Raw genomic sequence first — 18,939 nt, 5'->3', positions numbered from 1 at the left:
TCAAACAGTCTTGTTTGACACGAACAACCACCTTTGTCCATGCATTGCATATGTGCTCTGTGTGTGTGTGAATTTGCATCTACCAGCATTCTTTTACCTGGCAGATTAGTACCTACAGGCTGCAATTTTACACTGCTTTTAATACAGCAAATGAACAGCTAAGTAACCTGAAAACTAACTCATGTTCATTGATAGTCTGAAGGATCATTATTCATTTGAATGGGGTAGACATTACAGATCCACAGGAATCCTGTCTCAGCTCTTTCCTCTATTTTAGGGACAAGAGTACAAAAATTGTAAGTTGCTAGTGCTGTTATTGTTACAGTCAAACCTGTCTATAGCAGCCACTTACCGCTTATGTCCACTGAAAACAAATCCCTCCAAGAAAAAAGCATGATAAAGTTCCTTTTTTGTCCTGTAAAACGGGATATTTTCGTGTCATGAAGTTTTCGCAAATTGGAGCTGACGGCTTTTTCGTGGCAGTGAAATTTTCGCGAGTTGCCTCTAACATTCAATGCATATAGTGTAGACAGGGACTTTCACATGCATTTTAATTTCGCGAATCTTGGCTCTCACGAAATTCGTGAAATTGAAATGCACGCGAACATTCCTAGTTTTACAGTATATAGGAGCTAAACAGCCACCTGTCCATAACAGCCACATTTTTTCATCTCCCTTGGGTGGCAGCAATCTGTACTTCAAAGTTGTTGCTTGGATGAAGGGGGGGGGGAGGAATGAGACAAGGTTTATATTCAAAGTGATGATCTGTTAGATGCTTTGTGCCTAGACCATTTAGAGTCCCTATCGTCTGGCATGAACACGGCACTAGAGGTTGTGCCGTGTTTGGTGGGACTCTAAACGGGGTATAGCATGCATCGCATCCACTGTTCACCCGGATGTCTTTTTCGGTCTACCTTTCGTACCAATAGTGGTCTAGGGTAAATAGTGGACAACCTCCAGATGTCATCCACTGTTCAGTGTCTGGTATGAAAGGGGTATAAGATATCACCAGAATGATGACTAGAAGTCCATGATGATGTGCATGTAACATGTGATATCTCAACTGATGGAGAGTATGGTGTAAGGACAGAATCTAAATATACATAATGCCCTTCTAGATGCCTTTAGTGCAATTATTGGCAGTTTGCATTGACACATACTTTGTATGTGCACCACCTTGATCATATATATTCAGTCAAACTGCATCCTACATGATACTTCAATCAATGAAATTAATGTTTATGAAATTACTCAAAAATACTTTATGGTGCAATAGTAGGCAGAAATTATTAAGGGGTGTTTTATTGGTTTGCTCATTTTGGCCTCCATGTTCAATCAATCAGCATCTAGCACAGGTGAATGGCCAGCCACATCCATCATACAGGCAGTTCGGTGCATACAAAATGTTGTGTCAATAGTACTTAGTCTAAGCAGAACAGACCCTACTCCACCCAGAACAATCACAATGTAGACAGCAGTGTTGACTTTGGTTGTTTTTAAATCTAAACCCATTTTGCTGGAGATAAGGCTGCACTATTTTTTACAGAAATAAAGTAGTGAATTCTTGTTGCAGTTTGTATACCACCACAACCAAATCATGGTCTCTGCAAGCCAACAGATCACCTGCTTAACCGACATGAATAATCTTGTATGGGACTATGAAATGTGCCCTCATTAGCTCTACACTTTATAAAATCTGAATCAATCACTGTGGACAGACAGCGCTATTTCTGCATTCAAGTGCCAACTTGTTTTTAGTCACCAAAATTGGGATGCAGCGTATTTGGCCCTGCGGCTGTAATATGGTATTCCATTGTTCTGTAGTGCATGATATTTGGTGTATTCTATTATACTGTACCTGAGGAAAAAAGACTCAAAACAGAAAATGTATCAAAATTTAGCACAGGCATTGCACAACTTACGCTACAGATCAAGTGGATAAATGGGAATGTCACAGATGAGCACTGACTATACAGTACACTGTATGTATTTCACTTTCAGAGTGTGTGTGTAAAAATAATGAATCAATAAAATGCATCTATAGCATAACATTGATTAGTCTTATCACCTGACATGCATAGAATGTACACAGATACCATGCACAATGACACACTGCAATATGTGGTTGTTTGTCATATATTTGTGTATTTGTGAGTGTATGTTGGTTTGATAATATTTAATTCTTTTTTGCACTGTGAAAAAAAGTGTTAGGAAGGAAATATTCTTTGTGAACTGTGTCCGAATAATTGGAATATTGTACAGAAATACATTGTACCAGTTTGAAATTTCTGTCCTTATGTCATTTGAATGGAAATGAATGAACGCTATTGGGGGGGGGGGAAAGTGTTGTGATATCTGAAAGACTAGCACATTAATAGTCCAAACAAACACAGAAATCTTTGAAGACAATAATACCATACAGTGAAGCACTTAGTTCCAAATCATATTATTTGAGGTCCCATCTCTACAAACTATGATTTGCTTGCTTTCTTAAGATTTTCAAATTTGTGTCTCTCCCTATGTCTCCCCAACTTCGTGTTATTGAGATTTAAACAGGTAAAGCCTGTGTACTTTTGAGCCACTTCAATTTTTTGTTGGCTTTGAAATATATGATCTATTTGTGTTCTGTTGTTCTTATAAATGAAGAGATGACATGCCCCTCTTAACAAGAATGTCTTTATTTACTTTTCTTACTTTGCTCATGTTACAAAAGTGAAGTTCTTTGTCATTTATTCCTTAAATTGCATTTTGTATATAAAGATCGTTAAAGTGGAGAGACTATTAAAGTTTTGCTGTTGTTGTTCTTACAGTCATGTACAATTAATGTACTTTTTAAGTTAACATACGTGCTGGAGACTGTTGCTATGAGACAGTCTGGCTGCATCAATCCCAATGCACCTCTTCTTCTTCTGTGTCACCCAACCTGTTAAAGGACAAGTTCACCTTCATAAACATAAGGATTGAGAGAATGAAGCAATAGTAGTAGAACATATCATTGAAAGTTTGAGGAAAATCAGACAATCCGTTCAAAAGTTATGAATTTTTGAAGTTTTTGTGCAGTACCCGCTGGATGAGAAGACTACTGCAGTGTATGAATAACTTAGATGTCACATGCGTACAACAATATAAGGAAAATATAAAGAGAATTTCACAAAATTCCATCTTTTGAAAAAAGTACACATTCCCCTGACTCCTTACCGACAAATGTTATGGGTAATATTATTCCCCTTGCCTTTAAAAAGAGGCAAGTCAAGTGCTCTTTTATTATGCGAAAAAAAGTGAAAATATGTTGAATTTTCTTTTACATTTTCTTTATACTGTTGTACGCATATGACTCACAAGCTGTAGTAGTCTCCTCATCCAGCGGTTCCAACACAAAAATTAAAAAAATTCATAACTTTTGCATCGATTGTCCAATTTTCCTCAAACTTTCACTGATGTGTTCTACTTATATTGTTGCATTTTCTCAATCCTTATGTTTATGAAGGTGAACTTGTCCTTTAAGGTATCTGTGTAATATTGGTCATTTTCCTCCCCAGATGAGATCCTTTGAAATGGTCATTTAATTCTAATTTGTTGGATTTCCTCAAGTACAGTGTAATCTCTGATCATTAATCATTAATCCTTCTCTTTATTTCTGTGATTCATGACATTGTTTCTAGATGTGAGGTCTGCCTAAGGCTATTGCAAGGAAGTTTATGATGAATGTTTTTTTCTTATCTGTTTGTTATCTTTAGACAAAAGAAACTGGAAGAAGCAATATCAGGTCTATCAGAGGAAGATGTAAGTACTCTCCTGAGTATTGAAGATTCAAAGGATCAATAGTGTACCATATGCCATCTAGCAGTGATGAGTGCATGTAACCTTTGTGGCACACTATTTCTTTGTGTTGTCTTGTATTTGTCCCTGAGCAAACATGATTAAACATGATACAGTTTGATGTTTCTGCACTTCAACAAATTTTGTGTTTAGCACAGTTATTCAGAGTCATTTTAAAGTGTATCATTCTACACTATACTTCTATACTTGTGACATACCTTATCGAACCTCGAACAAACCCCCATCAGCTGTACATGAGCTGATAGGTTTACTAGAAATGAGTCAGCAAAACATGGATAATGTACTACAGCTTCTTGATCATCTCATTGATTGTATGATCTAGGATAGAAATGCTTTGGTTGTGCACGAGTATCTGTTTCTTTGTATTTCACCCATTGTACTGTGAGAATGACACAAGGTTGTATAATATACAAGTAGGTATAATTCATGGAGTTATAATACTCTCTGATGCAGTAAAACAAACACACAATGGAGATAGAGAAAGATCCAACAAATATCAAGAAATTTAGCCGGCATAATGTCAAGGAGTCATCTAGCATTCCACAAGTGCTTTGAAAGGAGCTATCCCAGTGACATGACTTTGACATCATGTGTTCAGTACTCTAAATTTTTGTTGTGCCCGAGATGTCATTCAGTGTACATTTGTCTAGTAGAATGGTTTCTCTATGATTCTGCCCAATTCAAGCCATTACAATGCTCTTCATTGGCAATACCATGAGGTTTTTAATGCAAAAATTATTACACATTGATTAAATTTGCTGCATTGTTGCATGTGTGTCCCATGTTAAAAGATCATTTACTGATGATCAAACCAGTCTTCTTTCTATGGTTGCATTCAAGTGCTCACAAGTGAACTTGAACCATACCATACCATACCATACCACAGGGTGGTCCCCAACTTACATGCTGAAAGTGAAAATATTGCAGAAATTATATGCGCATGGAGCACACATCGCAAGCACGTAGCACACAGTGTTTTGCAGATTATTTCATGTTGTGCTGTCTACTTTTGATATTCTGTCTCAGGTTTTGCACATGTCTTTTACATGTTTGAGTATATTTTATTTTGGATGTTTGCATTTGCATGTTGCCAATTCTCCAGGATGTGTGCATAGCATTTTGTTGGCATTTGAGGATATTGCACAAGAATTTGAGCATGTTGTAGGGACATGCTCAAACCCTTTGTGGACCACCCTGTACCATACTACATGTACAACGTATACCACATTTTTGTAACGTTTTGAGCGCTGTGTAGAGATAGCATGTACGGTACCTCATGAGGTATTTTTGGACTTGAGTCAGAGGGTCACATTTTTTGTAGCAACCAATATATTCACCTCACACCCTTACACTACATAAAGGTGTCCCCTACAAAGATTGTTAACTCTTTTACAACATAGTGCGTTTTGCACACATTCTTCTCATGTCAGCAACAGGTATGGTACGCTTTTGGCTTGCTTTGTGTTTGAGTGCTTTCTGGCATGCTGTGGTATTGTAGGGTTCACTTTTGGAGCACATCAGGAAGTGGTTCACTTTTGGCATGGTATGGTATGGTTTGATGCCCCTTGAGAGCATTTGAGTGCTCTGGTAAGGGTATGGTACGGTACGCTTTGGAAGAGCTCTTGAACTCACCTTTTTTTCATGTCCAATTATGACTCAAATTTTCACTGACTGCTGTTGGAAGCTTGGTAGCTTTTATTTTCAGTAACTTAATGCCTGAGGCATATTCTCCAGTGATAAAAAATAAAATAAAATAAAAAAATGTGACATAGGGTAACATCCCCAGTATTCGGTCACTTAAGCTTTTTTGCAATATTTTTCAAACTAAAATAGTACATACGTACATCATATCTACAGCAATGTATGTGAAATATATCAAATTTCTTTAATCTCAGCTTTCATTTTGTTAAATATCTCACAGAATTGCACAAAATCCCGAAATATTTCACCTAGAAAAGGCCTCAGAATACGGTCACCGCAACCAGTATTCGGTCACGCGATGTGCGCATTCAAAGTCAATGCGTGTTCAAGGCAGCTGAAAAATGCGCGTGCGCGCTACCTTGTTGGCGCAAAATTGCATCGGGGACGTTGCGGCGACCGTTGGTGACCAAATACTGGGGCCTCGACACTTGCATTCAACCCTTGTACATTGATACACTGTATCGGCACGTACGGAAATTTTGTTTTTCTTTTGCGTTTTTGAGGATACCATTACACTCCCAGCTTGCGATAAGCGAAAAATCCTGTGAGAGAATGGCGTATTTCTTGATTTTTAGCGCTTTTTCGGCGACCCGTACTCTTAAAACTGGACCTTATCCGCTCGTGCTTTTGGAAAGTAGCGCCGATTCTGCACTTTTGACGATAAAATTTGGGATTTTGGATGGATTTTTGGAGGGGGCTAAGGGAGTTTCCTGTTGTGAGTGAGTGTGCAAGTATGTGAATTGATGTGATTGGCATGTGTTGTGACAGTTGAACTTACTGGCTGGTGACTACTGATAAGTGACCGAATACTGGTGCCCTTACCCTACATGTATATAATTTTGTATTTAAACTGTAGTATGTTGGTATAGGAAGTCCTGTTAAAAGGTTGTAATCATTTGTTACCCTTAAAATTTGAACCATTTTTACTTCCTTGCTGCATTGTGATCAAATTTTAATGAATGAATTTGATTGAGACTGCTCTGATTCAGCTGTATGCAAACTGTATATATACTTTACTCTGTGTTGATTGTTGATAGAACAATCACAAACAGTTTTCAAAAACACTTTTCTGCTAAAAGTCAAAGCAGAAATGCTGTCAGAATATACCTGATGGTTTTTTTTTTCTGTGACAAGATTTTCTTTGTTTTATCTTGAATTTTTCCTCTTGTTGGTGTTACATCAGAAACGAGAGAAGAGAACACAGCATGCCCAAAAGGAAACAGAGTTCTTGAGGTTAAAACGATCCCGCCTTGGATGCGAGGACTTTGAATCACTCAAAGTCATAGGTCGTGGAGCCTTTGGAGAGGTACGGCTTGTACAGAAGAAAGACACAGGTCACATCTATGCCATGAAAATCCTACGAAAGTGCGACATGCATGAAAAAGAGCAAGTAAGTCATGGTTTTTTGTGCCTTTGAATATCTGGCTAAGACTTCCAAAGATTTTAAAGTTTGTGGAAAGCTGTGTTTACATTATTTACTTTGTAGAATTTGTAGTGCTCGATGCAACAAAGATACAGCTCTGTTGAAATGGCACTAAATGAGTTTTTTTCCACCAAGATGTAATGAGCTTTGTGAGAGGCATATTCTTAGATACCATGCAAAAACTCCAAACCTTATATAGGCAGCAGTTTGTAGAGGAGAAATGAAAGGGAGGTTGCTGGTGAAGGCTCTGTTTTCTTGCAAGCGGGCTATCTTCTGGACATTACAGAAACCTAGCTCCTTTCTTGCCCACCCAGCTGTCAGTGAATTGTTCACAGGAATTGATGTCCTCATTAATCCACTCCTAGCCAGATGAGCTTGGATTGACTGACTGGTCAGTTACTAGTCTTAAGTACTGTTGATAAGCATAGTCTCATTACAGCTATGGTCATCTGTGAATTGTTACTAATACTGCGCGTAATAGATAAACTGTTTCAGTGTGACAATAAGTCCTCCCAAGTGACCACTGTGTCGCGTGTGTTGCGATCAAAGAAAGTCTCAGCTGTTTTTGCTTTTTCGCTGCCTGCTTGACCATGTGACCTCTCGAGGCACGAGAAGTAAAATGTTGCATGTGTTTGTTCACATTGCTCAAGTACGTGGAGCAAAAACTTTCAGGGCATCATTGTCACTGTCCTTTCTAAGCATTGTTTAGCAGTAATTTCACCAAGGAAATATCATACCTCCTTGATTACATGGGTGATGTTTGTTATTCCAAAGGTTTGTTCATCCAAAAAAGTAAATAAGGTTCGTTACTTCGAAGATTCTTTAGTCCAAAAATGAAACAGGTTTGTTCTTCCAAAGGTCCATTAATCCGAATATGAAATAAAGGCTGTTAATCCAAAAATGGAAAAGGTCTGTGCTATGTACAAGCATTCAGAATTACAAAACTTAAAGTTTTGTTTAACATTGGATCAACAAACCTTTTTTCATTTTCAGATAAAAGAATTTTCAGAATGACAAATCTATTTTTTTCCCCTTGATTATTTCAATATCATCATTTTGGGATTGACAAGCCTTCAGAGTTACAAAATGTAACCATCATGTTATCCCCAAATTGCAGTGGCAATGAACTAAATATGGACTAGCCTAACAGTTTGGCTTGTAGAAAACATTGGAACTTTGACTGAATCAGAAACAAGATCCGGAAGCAGTATAGCATGGTAATAAAAATCAAAACTGCGTTATGAATATACTTCACACTGCTAAAGAGAATATTATCTCTCTCTCTCTCTCTCTCTCTCAAAATGGAATGCACAACAGAAGCACATAAAATGTCAAAATCTGAAGAAAATCTGAAGCAGCGCTGGGGAAAGTGCAGCGAAGGAAAAAAAAAAAAGGAAAATATTCGGTTGTCTACTTCAAAATATGGGCCCTTGACTTCAAGCTCTGTGTGCAGTATCCATGATTTTACGCTGGAAAAATGTGACTCCTGGAAGCAACTGCCTCTAAAAAAGTTGGTGGTTTTTTTTTCTAGATTGTCTTCTGTAATTCAAAATGGCAAGGGCAAGTTCACACCCAATATTGCATATACATTGAATTCTAACTGAATTCCAACAAACCTGTTTTTCACACAACAGTTGACAGTGATTTGGGACAAGAAAGGGATGGAAGCATGGAGTAGAAAAGAGAGCAGACGTCATATCAGTGATAGTGAACAAATATCATTTCAGTATGAACTAGAGAAGCACTCTGAGAGCGCAGACCTCCGCCAAGCAGTTACTTTCCACCGATGATCTTGCTCTTCCCAAAGAGATTTTTTTCTCCTCTCCACCACTGGGGAAAAGCTCTTTGGGCTCTTCCATAGAGATCAGTGATATCCACCCATAGGAATACATGCTGAAAAATTGCCCGATTTCCCAATATAGAAAAGCCTTTGTTACGTCATAAACCCTCAGCTGCGCGGTGCGCCTCGCCCTAGCAGAAAGTGGAGCATGCACTTTAGTGCGCACATGCAAACCTCAAATACGCGCAGCCTGAACTCACAAGTTCATTGACCCTACCTGCCAAAATATTGAAAATCCTTCATAAATTCCCCCAAAATTCTCGGATCACTACCAAAATTTAATCATCTGTTACTTGTGTCGTTCTCAACCTTTCCTGCAAGTTTCATCCAAATCCGTTAACTACTTTTTGAGTTATTTTGCACACGGACAAACGAACAAACAAACCAACCAATGGTAACGAAAAGATAACCTCCTCTCTTGGTGGAGGTAACTAGAAAAGAGAGAGAGAGCATAGACCTCTGCCAATCAGCTCATTTCTATCCAAATTGTGACTTGCACCATACAAAATAGTCCAACATACACAGCCATCCAGATCACTACCTAACTTCACTAATTTGCTCTTTGTGTCATTATTAAATTTTCCTGAAAATTTAATCCAAATCCGTTGATAACTTTTTCAGTTATTTTGCAAACAAACAGACAAACAACTTGGGTACATAACCTCCTTTGTAGAGGTAATAATTTAATTAGAAATGGTGGTGATATATGCAGGTGTAAAAGACAGCTTGCTGCACAGATGTTTTCTTCTTTCAATTTCCCTTCTCCCTTGTCACTCCTTCCATGAGTGATAAACAAAAAAGAAAGAAAAAATATTCTTTATTCTGCAGCAAATAAGAACCACACTTTAGCAACCAAATTATCTATGTCTATTTCAAGTTGAAGCAAAATGTCATAATGAAGAATTTACAATAAATGACAGTAGGCAATGGAAAACTTCGATACCCATGCTTGTGAAATTTCCACGAAAGCTGTGTACCAGACAAAGGAATGCTGCACGTATACATTCCTTCAGGCGGTACACAGCAGGACCATATCCTAGGAACCAGCTGGAAACAGTGATGAATGAATACTCATACATGTGTTTTCTCCTTGTGTACAATAAACCATTTACTGTGTACAATAAACCATTTACCTTGCACAACACAACCTTCTTGGTGGAGTAATGAGCATGCATTTTATTTCAACCCTGTGTTTGTAACCCAAAAACAAGCGTGACAGCAAGCGCGCTTGATAGACTCCCTCTCTCTCCTTCTCTCTCCCCCCCCCCCCCCCCCCCCCCAAAAAAAAAAACTCGAGCTGTGGGCAGGCAGCTGTCTGTCCAAATTCATGCAAAATATGGTTTGGACGTGTATGTGTATGAGCGTGGATCCCGAATACTGCCTGTACATTCATTTGAGTGTGTGTGTGTGTGTTGGGAGCCATGTTGTCACTGATTTGTAGTCATCTCACAAGTGATGGGTAATGTTTATTCATGTTTAACTGCTGCTCCTTTCTGGCTTCTTTCTGGCCAGGTAATAAGACAGTGAAGCTGGGCAGACTGAACTGCAACCTCACACATGGTATCACCCTTGACGTCAAGTTTTGCACTTGATGGTGATTGTTTCTTCAAAGCTCACCCTTGACGGTGTCGTCAAGGGTGATATATGCTGGCAAGATCCTAGATGTCAGTGCTAACTATCGTAAAGTTCTGTGCATACAGTACACCCATCTGTAAGGTGCACCCCAACTTTGAAACCCTTTAAAAAAAATCACACAAATTTCCAACCAAATCTTGTGTATGTCGTACATATTATCTCTGCTCGAAAATTTTCTGAGAACACCACTTGAATTTGCCCTATTTGTCCTCTCCTTTTTAACTACCCTATTATTCATCAAACATCGGCGGAAAATGGAAGACACAAGATAAAAGACGTAAAGCAATATGCCAGCAGCGCGTTTGACTGAAAGATTACTTTTTTTTTTATTGGCGGGGATATGTTCTGTTTACGTTTGGGCATCACAGAATGCCCTCCTATACGGGCTGAAGGCTGTGATACACCTTACTGTTTACAAGGGGATGATGCTCTTGCACTAAAACTGATTCACTGGTGATATGTTATCAGCAAAATTTATAGAAGCGCACACAGTGCATGCGCTTCTATATCCTTTAGTTATCACTGTGTTTTAGCGTGATTTCAAATTTCGTGTTGTAGGGAGGACTGCTCTAGCAAGGAAACTGATTCGCTCGTTATCAGTTATCACCAAAGAGTATAGAAGCACACGCACTGCATGCACTTTATATACCCTGTGGTTGTCTGTGTGTTAGTGTATGGACATGTTATTAGCGTGTGGACAAACTTTGAAAGGACAACTGCCATGCTGGTGCTGAACCGGCCATAAGCCATTGCCACATTATAGAAATAGCGCACGGCACAGAGTGCGATAGTATAAGTGCAGTGAACGCAAGATTTCTTTAGAAAGGAACCGCCTCTGCGTACGAGCCGCTAGGTGAGTACGCAGTGCACACCATCTAAAGATACTGAGCGTCCACTACACCTACATTGTCACACAATGGGACAAGTGTGCTATTTCTTTTATAAGATAGCAAGTTTTGATGAATAACAAAAAAAAAAATAGAAATGGCAGTCTAACATTAGATCAAATACTCAATGAATGATAAACAAATTTCAACGCCATAACACCAAGTAACGGCAGTCTTAAGACTGCCTCACACTGCGATTCTTGCAATAATGATGTAGCATCACAAGCGTTCAGTTGAAAAACCGCATAGTGTGAGGCGGCAGTACGTTAGATCAAATACACTATGAATGATAGACAAACTTCAACGCGATATCACGAGAGTGGTATGTCACTATTTTGCGCGACATCTGCACTCCTGTGCAGTGCGCAAAAAAAGTTGAATGCCATGTGACGCGTTTGGACCAGTTACCATGCTTGAAATCAAATGGCTATTTTGTAACACAATAAAGCTTCACTAGGACTAGACTGATAAATCTGCCTTTTGTTTGATGGCCTCTTGTTAACTGTACGGTTGGTAATATGGTTGGCTGTTGGGAGGGACCGACTATATTTCTGACCATACAGGCCAAAGAACAAGAGACAGATTTATCAGTCTGCACAAGGACACTCAGTAAGCTCGAGTTGCATAGTTTTGGACAAGTAAATTTCCATTTATAAAGCTGTGCAAGCCCCAGTTTGACCTTTGAAATTGGGTGTATGTTAGCATGTTAGTATGTCAGAAATTTTGCTGCGATTTTGTTGTTCCTGTATATAAGGTACACTCAACTTTTCATATTTCCTGACACAAAAATAAGTGCACTGTATACATGGAACTCTACAGTATCATGTTGTATTGAACCTTACAAATGTATGATAAACATCAGGGAGTTCCTGGCATTTGTGTCTGTGACCATAGTTTCATAGTTTCCACCCTCATTTTTTTTTTCACATGCTGGGGGGAGTTTCTCACACATTTAAAGGTAAAGCAGTGCACATTGTATTGAGAGTAAATTTTGGGGTATGGGAAGGAATTTAAGATGTGAAAGAATGACATATGTAATGAAAATAGAAAAAGGAAGATAGAGAGACCATAGTGATGTTTTCCAAATTTCTTGAAAACTGACTTGTACATTCAAAGAAAGTAAAGTACTACATTTGAACATGCAAAACAATTTAACATGACCAAATTTCATTTATCTTCTCAAGGAAAGTTTACATATCATAGAATTTGTCACTGATATTTGAAAATAGATTACCATGAAAAGTTATACCCATGTTGATACCATGAAATAACAAGAGACCAAAAGATGCAGGAAAGCAAATCTGCAGACAAATTATGAAGAATACAGGTAAATGGGGAAGAAGAAAGAGGAAAGGTGACAAGGAACAAAATGATAATAGGTGGAGTGAGTGAGAGGGAGAAGTAGGAGGACCAGATTCCATTGTAACATCTTTGCACCATGTACAGCATTGCTCTGTTAAATATGTAACGTTGCAATTTTCTGTTAAGTACTTTTTGCACCCTGAAGTGATAGAAAGGCACCGTATACATGTAAAAAACAACTTCTCATATCATTGTTATATTGGTTATTGCACTGAATGTTCCATCAGGTGGCACATGTGAGAGCTGAACGTGACATCCTGGTAGAGGCAGACAACCCATGGGTGGTGAAAATGTATTACTCCTTCCAAGACCCATACAATCTCTACCTCATCATGGAATTCCTTCCAGGAGGTATGTCATCATGTCTGTGAACATTTAAAGCCAGTATTGTGAATGATACAGGTTTAGCCTAAGAGACGATTTAATAGTTTGGTTAAGAGAATTATTGGAAGATTTCCAGCCCAACAGGAAACAGAAGTTTGAAGGCAAATATTTCACAGAGAGAAGGTTGTTTTGAATTACATCTGCATAGGTGAAGCAAAAAATAAGTGAGTATTTTGCCTAAAATAATATCAACTAAAACTCACCATCACATGAAATATTAGACTCTTGACTGAATGCCTATTCAAGCAGAAGTGCTCAGGAGGAATCACTCATTTTCAGGGTTTATAAATCTATGCAAATCACACACACTAATCAGTGTACATCGGCAGCAGCCAAAAAAGACTCTTCATGTGCCCAATTAATACCCGCTTGAAAATATATGGAGATAGAGCCTTCTCTTTGGTCTGTGGAACTCGCTACCAATCCCACTTCTGAATTGTAACCTTGATGCCTTTAAATCTGAACTGAAGACCTATTTTTTTCCAGCAACTCTGTGAATGATGTGTGACACATTGTGGCAGCCAGAGGTGTCTTTGAATGTTCTACAAATAAATGGTGCTATGTAAATGCTGTTCATCATCCTCGTGATCATCATCATCATTTGGGTCCAGAAGTAGGGCACCAAAGCAATGCCCTAATAAACCTTGCAAAAGAGAAGTGCATGATTGTGATAATGTTTGTCAGTATCTATGTGGTATCTTCCATTGTCTTTTTTGAACGGTATTCTGATTCAGGGAATGATTCATTCTTAGGGTTACGGACTGCACAGTCATTTAAAATATTGTATCCCCGTTTGTACCATAGATTGGGGCTACTGAGGGCCAAGTCATTTTTTTATTTTCAATCCTCATTTTGTCATGTGGTGCAAAGGCAAATTGTATTGTGTATAAAATACCTGTACAGATAAAGAAAAATACATTTTAATTATATGTATTCCCCCTGAAGAGATGATCACATTGTTTTGCAATTGACAAACTCTCTAATTTGGAAGATTTTTTCATATTTATGGATGCCCAATATTCTCATCTATCAAGTGCAATCAACAAAACAAATTTTTGTTCACGCTTGGCTGAACACTGACGCTCTTTGTCCAGAGTGTGAAAAATGACTTGCGCCAAATTGAAAGAAGATGGAAAATTCAGCCAGAAGCCCAAATAAGTGTTCTCATTCAAACAAATTGCTCTTTTGCTCACAGTTTTGATTATGTTATGATAGTTTACAAATTTTTTGGCAATTTTCTGTCACGTTTTAAATGATTCCATTGTGTTATGGAAGGTTGATTAACAACATCAAGATCTTTTAAGCACGGTTATCACAAATCATGCACAGACATATCGAACTCACATGCCAGTCACTCAAGAAGAAAAGTACAAAATTAATGCATCCTCAGATCATTCAATCAATACAATCAATCCAATCAATCTAATCAATCCAATCAATCAAGCAAGCATTTAATCAATCAATCAATCAAGCAATCAATCAATCAATCAATCAAGCATTCAATTAATTAATCAATCGATCAATCAATCAATCAATCAATCAATCATTTCATCAATCAATCAAACAATCACTCAGTCACAATTGTATGTATGTTTTATAAAAAGTGGCAGATCGACATAAGGAATATCACCTCACTTTATAGGTAAGCGTCCGATTCCCTGAGGTCCTTGTTCATTCAGATCATTATTCTGTGCATGATGCCAATGTCATATTTACCTGATAGTTACTTAAGGGATTCAGATGACTAGAGAATGTCATGGTATTAAAGGAAGAAATACAATGAATTTAACAGATTGTGACATGTCTGATATCGTATTGCATTCTTACATTTCTACCGTGTCATGTCAGGTGACATGATGACGTTACTCATGAAACGAGAGACACTCTCTGAGGAGGTAACACAGTTCTACATTGCTGAAACCATCATGGCAATCAACTCTATTCACAAACTCAACTTCATCCATCGAGATATCAAGCCAGACAATCTCCTCTTAGATACCAAGGTAAGAACTATTAGAGATCACATTTTTGTCCCCGCCGAATGAGTTCGAGCAGGGGACTATGAAACGGGCTCCGTACGTGTGTGTGTGTCCATGTGTGTGTCCGTCCGTGTGTCCGCGTGTGCGTCCGTGTGTGATCAAAATCTTCAATTTGCTACTTCTCTGTCATTTATGAGCCAATTTTGATTCTGTTTGCTTTATATGATAGCACTATGAGGGAGCTTTGAAACTTCTACACAGAATTTCAGTTGTGACCTTTGACCTTGACCTTTGACCTATATTGTACATTTTGCTACAAAATGCTACTCCTTCGCCATTTCTAACCCGATTTCGATTCCGTTTGCTTTATGTGATGGCACTAGTTAAGGGCTTCAAAATTTCTACACAGAATTTTGACCTTTGACTTCTTGCTCCACAAGGGTTTTACCGTGGCGGCCAATGATCAACGGAACTTTTCATCTTTTGAGTACAGTGACTTGCTGATTACATCACCTACTGGCAGCATCCGTCTAGTCACTCTGTATAGACCACCTACTAGCAAGAAGAACAAGTCTACCATAAGCGATTTCTGTGATGAGTTCTCCTCTCTCCTTGAAGTCCTTGAAACTTCAAACCATCCACTGCTCGTTTTAGGAGATTTCAACATCCATGTTGACAACTCAGCTGATCATGGCTCAATGACATTTCTGCGCCTCTTGGACACTATGAGTTTCTGCAATCACGTCTTTTTTCCAACACACGTAAACCACCATACCCTTGATCTCATAATCACCAGGAGAGATGATTCCATTCTGACTGATGTGCTGTCTGATCAATCGCTGCCTTCTGATCACTTCGCAGTTACCTGCAATCTACATCTCTCTAGACCGCCTCACATTCAACGGAAATTCAAGTCTAGGTCGTTGAATAGCGTAAATGTTGCGGAACTTCGGACTGATATACGGTCCTCCACAGTCGTCAACGATCCCTCAGAAGATCCAGAAGTTTTAGCTGATCAATATAACAGTGACCTCCGCTCCATTCTTGATAGGCATGCGCCGGAAGTTCAGAGAACTATTACACTTCGTCCGCAAGCACCCTGGTACAACGAACACCTTAGGAAAGCCAAGCAAGAACGCAGAAGATTAGAACGACGATTCCTGAAGCCAAATTCACTACAGATCGATAAAGAGATGTACGCAAAGCAGTGCAAGGCGTACAATTCTTTGCTGTATGAGACCAAGCAGTTATATTTTCGAGACAAGATAAAAAACTCAGATGAGAAGCAACTTTTTCGACTGATCAATAACCTAACATCACCGGAAGTAGCGTCACGCATAGCTGATCATCATTGTCCTGAGAAACTGGCACGAGATTTCAGCGATTTCTTCACAGCGAAGATCCACCGTCTTCATAACAGCATCGGTCATGAGATGTATGATGACCTTTCAATATCTCCACTGCTAACGCAACACCAGTTCTCCAGTTTTGAGGTGGTTTCAGAAGTTCAGGTCTTGTTGATAGTAAAGTCATCGTCATCAGCGTCTTGCGAACTTGACCCGCTTCCAACACTCTTGATCAGACGTTGCATTCCTGACCTGACTGCGGTCATCACCAAGTTCATCAACTGCAGCTTGCAGGCAGGTACTGTTCCGTCAGCTTTGAAGAGGTCTATAGTCACCCCTAGGCTGAAAAAACCTGAACTCTCTGTAAACGATCTTGGAAACTTTAGACCTATCTCCAACATCCCTTACCTTTCTAAGATCTTGGAACGGGCCGCACTGGAGCAACTTCAGGAGTACCTAGACGAATGCAATCTACTATCTCCTACCCAGTCTGCATATCGCCGGCATTACAGTGTAGAAACCGCCCTTGTACGAGTGCAGAATGATTGCTTGCGAGCCCTGGACAATCATCAAGAGGTCGTCATAGTGCTTCTTGATTTTTCAGCAGCCTTTGACACGGTTGACCACCAGATACTCCTTGATCGAATGTCACGTGAATTCGACATATCAGGCAGTGCGCTTGAGTGGATGAGATCATATCTCGAGGGCAGGAGCCACGTTGTCAAGGTAAAAGAGAGTGCATCACCTCGGGTTCAGGACTCCTGTGGCGTTCCGCAAGGATCGGTTCTCGGACCCCTTCTCTTCTCGCTTTATACGACACCAATCTATGACATCATCTCCACTCATGGTCTGCCATCAATGATCTATGCAGATGACATCCAAGTGTACACGTCATTTTCACCATCGGAGCGGGAATCGGCACTACAAAAGATCCACGACTGCATTGCTGACATTCGGTCCTGGTCGATGCGAAACAAACTAGTCATCAATGATGATAAGACAGAACTTCTGCATCTATCCTCTAAGTTCCTCGAAAGGCCCCCTGGAGTCGAACTGACCGTAGGCGACACAGTCATTGAGGAGAAATGTGAGGTTAGGAACCTGGGAGTCTCCATTGATAACACCTTATCACGAGAATCACAGATGTACAGTACTTGCCGATCCGCCATGGCAGCTATCAGGAAGATCTCTCCAATACGCACTGTCCTAGATCGTGGCACCACCCTCAGACTTATTCATGCTTTTGTCACGTCAAGACTGGACGCATGTAATGCACTTCTCGGTAACGCACATGCAAAAACCATCGCTAAGCTCCAACGGGTACAAAACATAGCAGCAAGAATCACAGAAAGGGCTACCACACACACCAGTACCAAACTTCTCCTCAGAAACCTCCACTGGCTCCCTGTCTGCAAGCGTGTAGAATACAAAATACTTCTTCTCACATACAAAGCACTCACTGGTGAAGCTCCATCCTACATTTCTGACCTCATCCACGTCTACACACCTCCTCTTGCTCTCCGGTCACAACACCAACTACTTCTTCAAGTCCCCCGCTTCAACACTCAATACTATGGCTCAAGTTCCTTTTCTGTCATGGCACCCACCCTATGGAACACCTTACCCAACTCTGTTCGCACCGTACCAACACAAGAGACTTTCAAAACTAAACTAAAGACGTATTTATTTAATCAATACTTTGATCACTTTTCTTAATTTCTTTATTGTTGTTGTAGTCAGTTGTATTGTATTACATATGTATTTTCTAATTGTATTGTTATTATAGAAAATTTTGTAAAGCGCATAGAGACTTCAGTGTAACATGTGCTATATAAGCAGAATGTATTATTATTATTATTATTTGAGATTTGACCTTGATTTTTTTACCTTTATTGTACATTTTGCTACAAAATGCTACTCCTTCGCCATTTCTAACCCAATTTCAATTCCGTTTGCTTTATGTGATGGCACTAGGTGAGGGCTTCAAAACTTCTACACAGAAGTTTGACCTTTGACTTCTTTGACCTTTGACCTTGATTTTTGACCTATATTGTACATTTTGCTACAAAATGCTACTCCTTCACCATTTCTAACCCGATTTCAATTCCGTTTGCTTTATGTGATGGCACTAGGTGAGGGCTTCAAAACGTCTACACAGAATTTTGACCTTTGACTTCTTTGACCTTTGACCTTGATTTTTGACCTATATTGTACAATGGCTACAAAATGCTACTCCTTCGCCATTTCTAACCCGATTTCGATTTCGTTTGCTTTATGTGATGGCAGCAGGTGAGGGCTTCAAAACTTCTACACAGAAGTTTGACTTTTGACTTCTTTGACCTTTGACCTTGATTTTTGACCTATATTGTACATTTTGCTACAAAATGCTACTCCTTCACCATTTCTAACCCGATTTCAATTCCGTTTGCTTTATGTGATGGCACTAGGTGAGGGCTTCAAAACGTCTACACAGAATTTTGACCTTTGACTTCTTTGACCTTTGACCTTGATTTTTGACCTATATTGTACAATGGTTACAAAA

At 39.2% G+C, this 18,939-nt stretch overlaps 1 protein-coding gene across 1 annotated transcript in view; it reads left to right on the top strand.

The window, feature by feature from the left end:
* LOC139731022 (serine/threonine-protein kinase tricornered-like) overlaps window positions 1-18,939 on the top strand; it is a 61,536-nt gene that overhangs the window by 28,142 nt on the left and 14,455 nt on the right. Inside the window, exons 3-6 of the mRNA XM_071641904.1 lie at window positions 3,738-3,783; window positions 6,725-6,931; window positions 12,916-13,039; window positions 14,921-15,075. Coding sequence (XP_071498005.1) covers window positions 3,738-3,783; window positions 6,725-6,931; window positions 12,916-13,039; window positions 14,921-15,075 — 532 coding nt within the window. The remainder of the gene's footprint in view (window positions 1-3,737; window positions 3,784-6,724; window positions 6,932-12,915; window positions 13,040-14,920; window positions 15,076-18,939) is intronic.

Source organism: Diadema antillarum, unplaced genomic scaffold, assembly GCF_040938485.1.
Source record: "Diadema antillarum isolate AM-2024a unplaced genomic scaffold, OU_Dant_1.0 seq00000348_RagTag, whole genome shotgun sequence".
Lineage (NCBI taxonomy): Eukaryota > Metazoa > Echinodermata > Echinoidea > Diadematoida > Diadematidae > Diadema > Diadema antillarum.
This window is presented reverse-complemented; position numbering and strand designations above follow the sequence as displayed.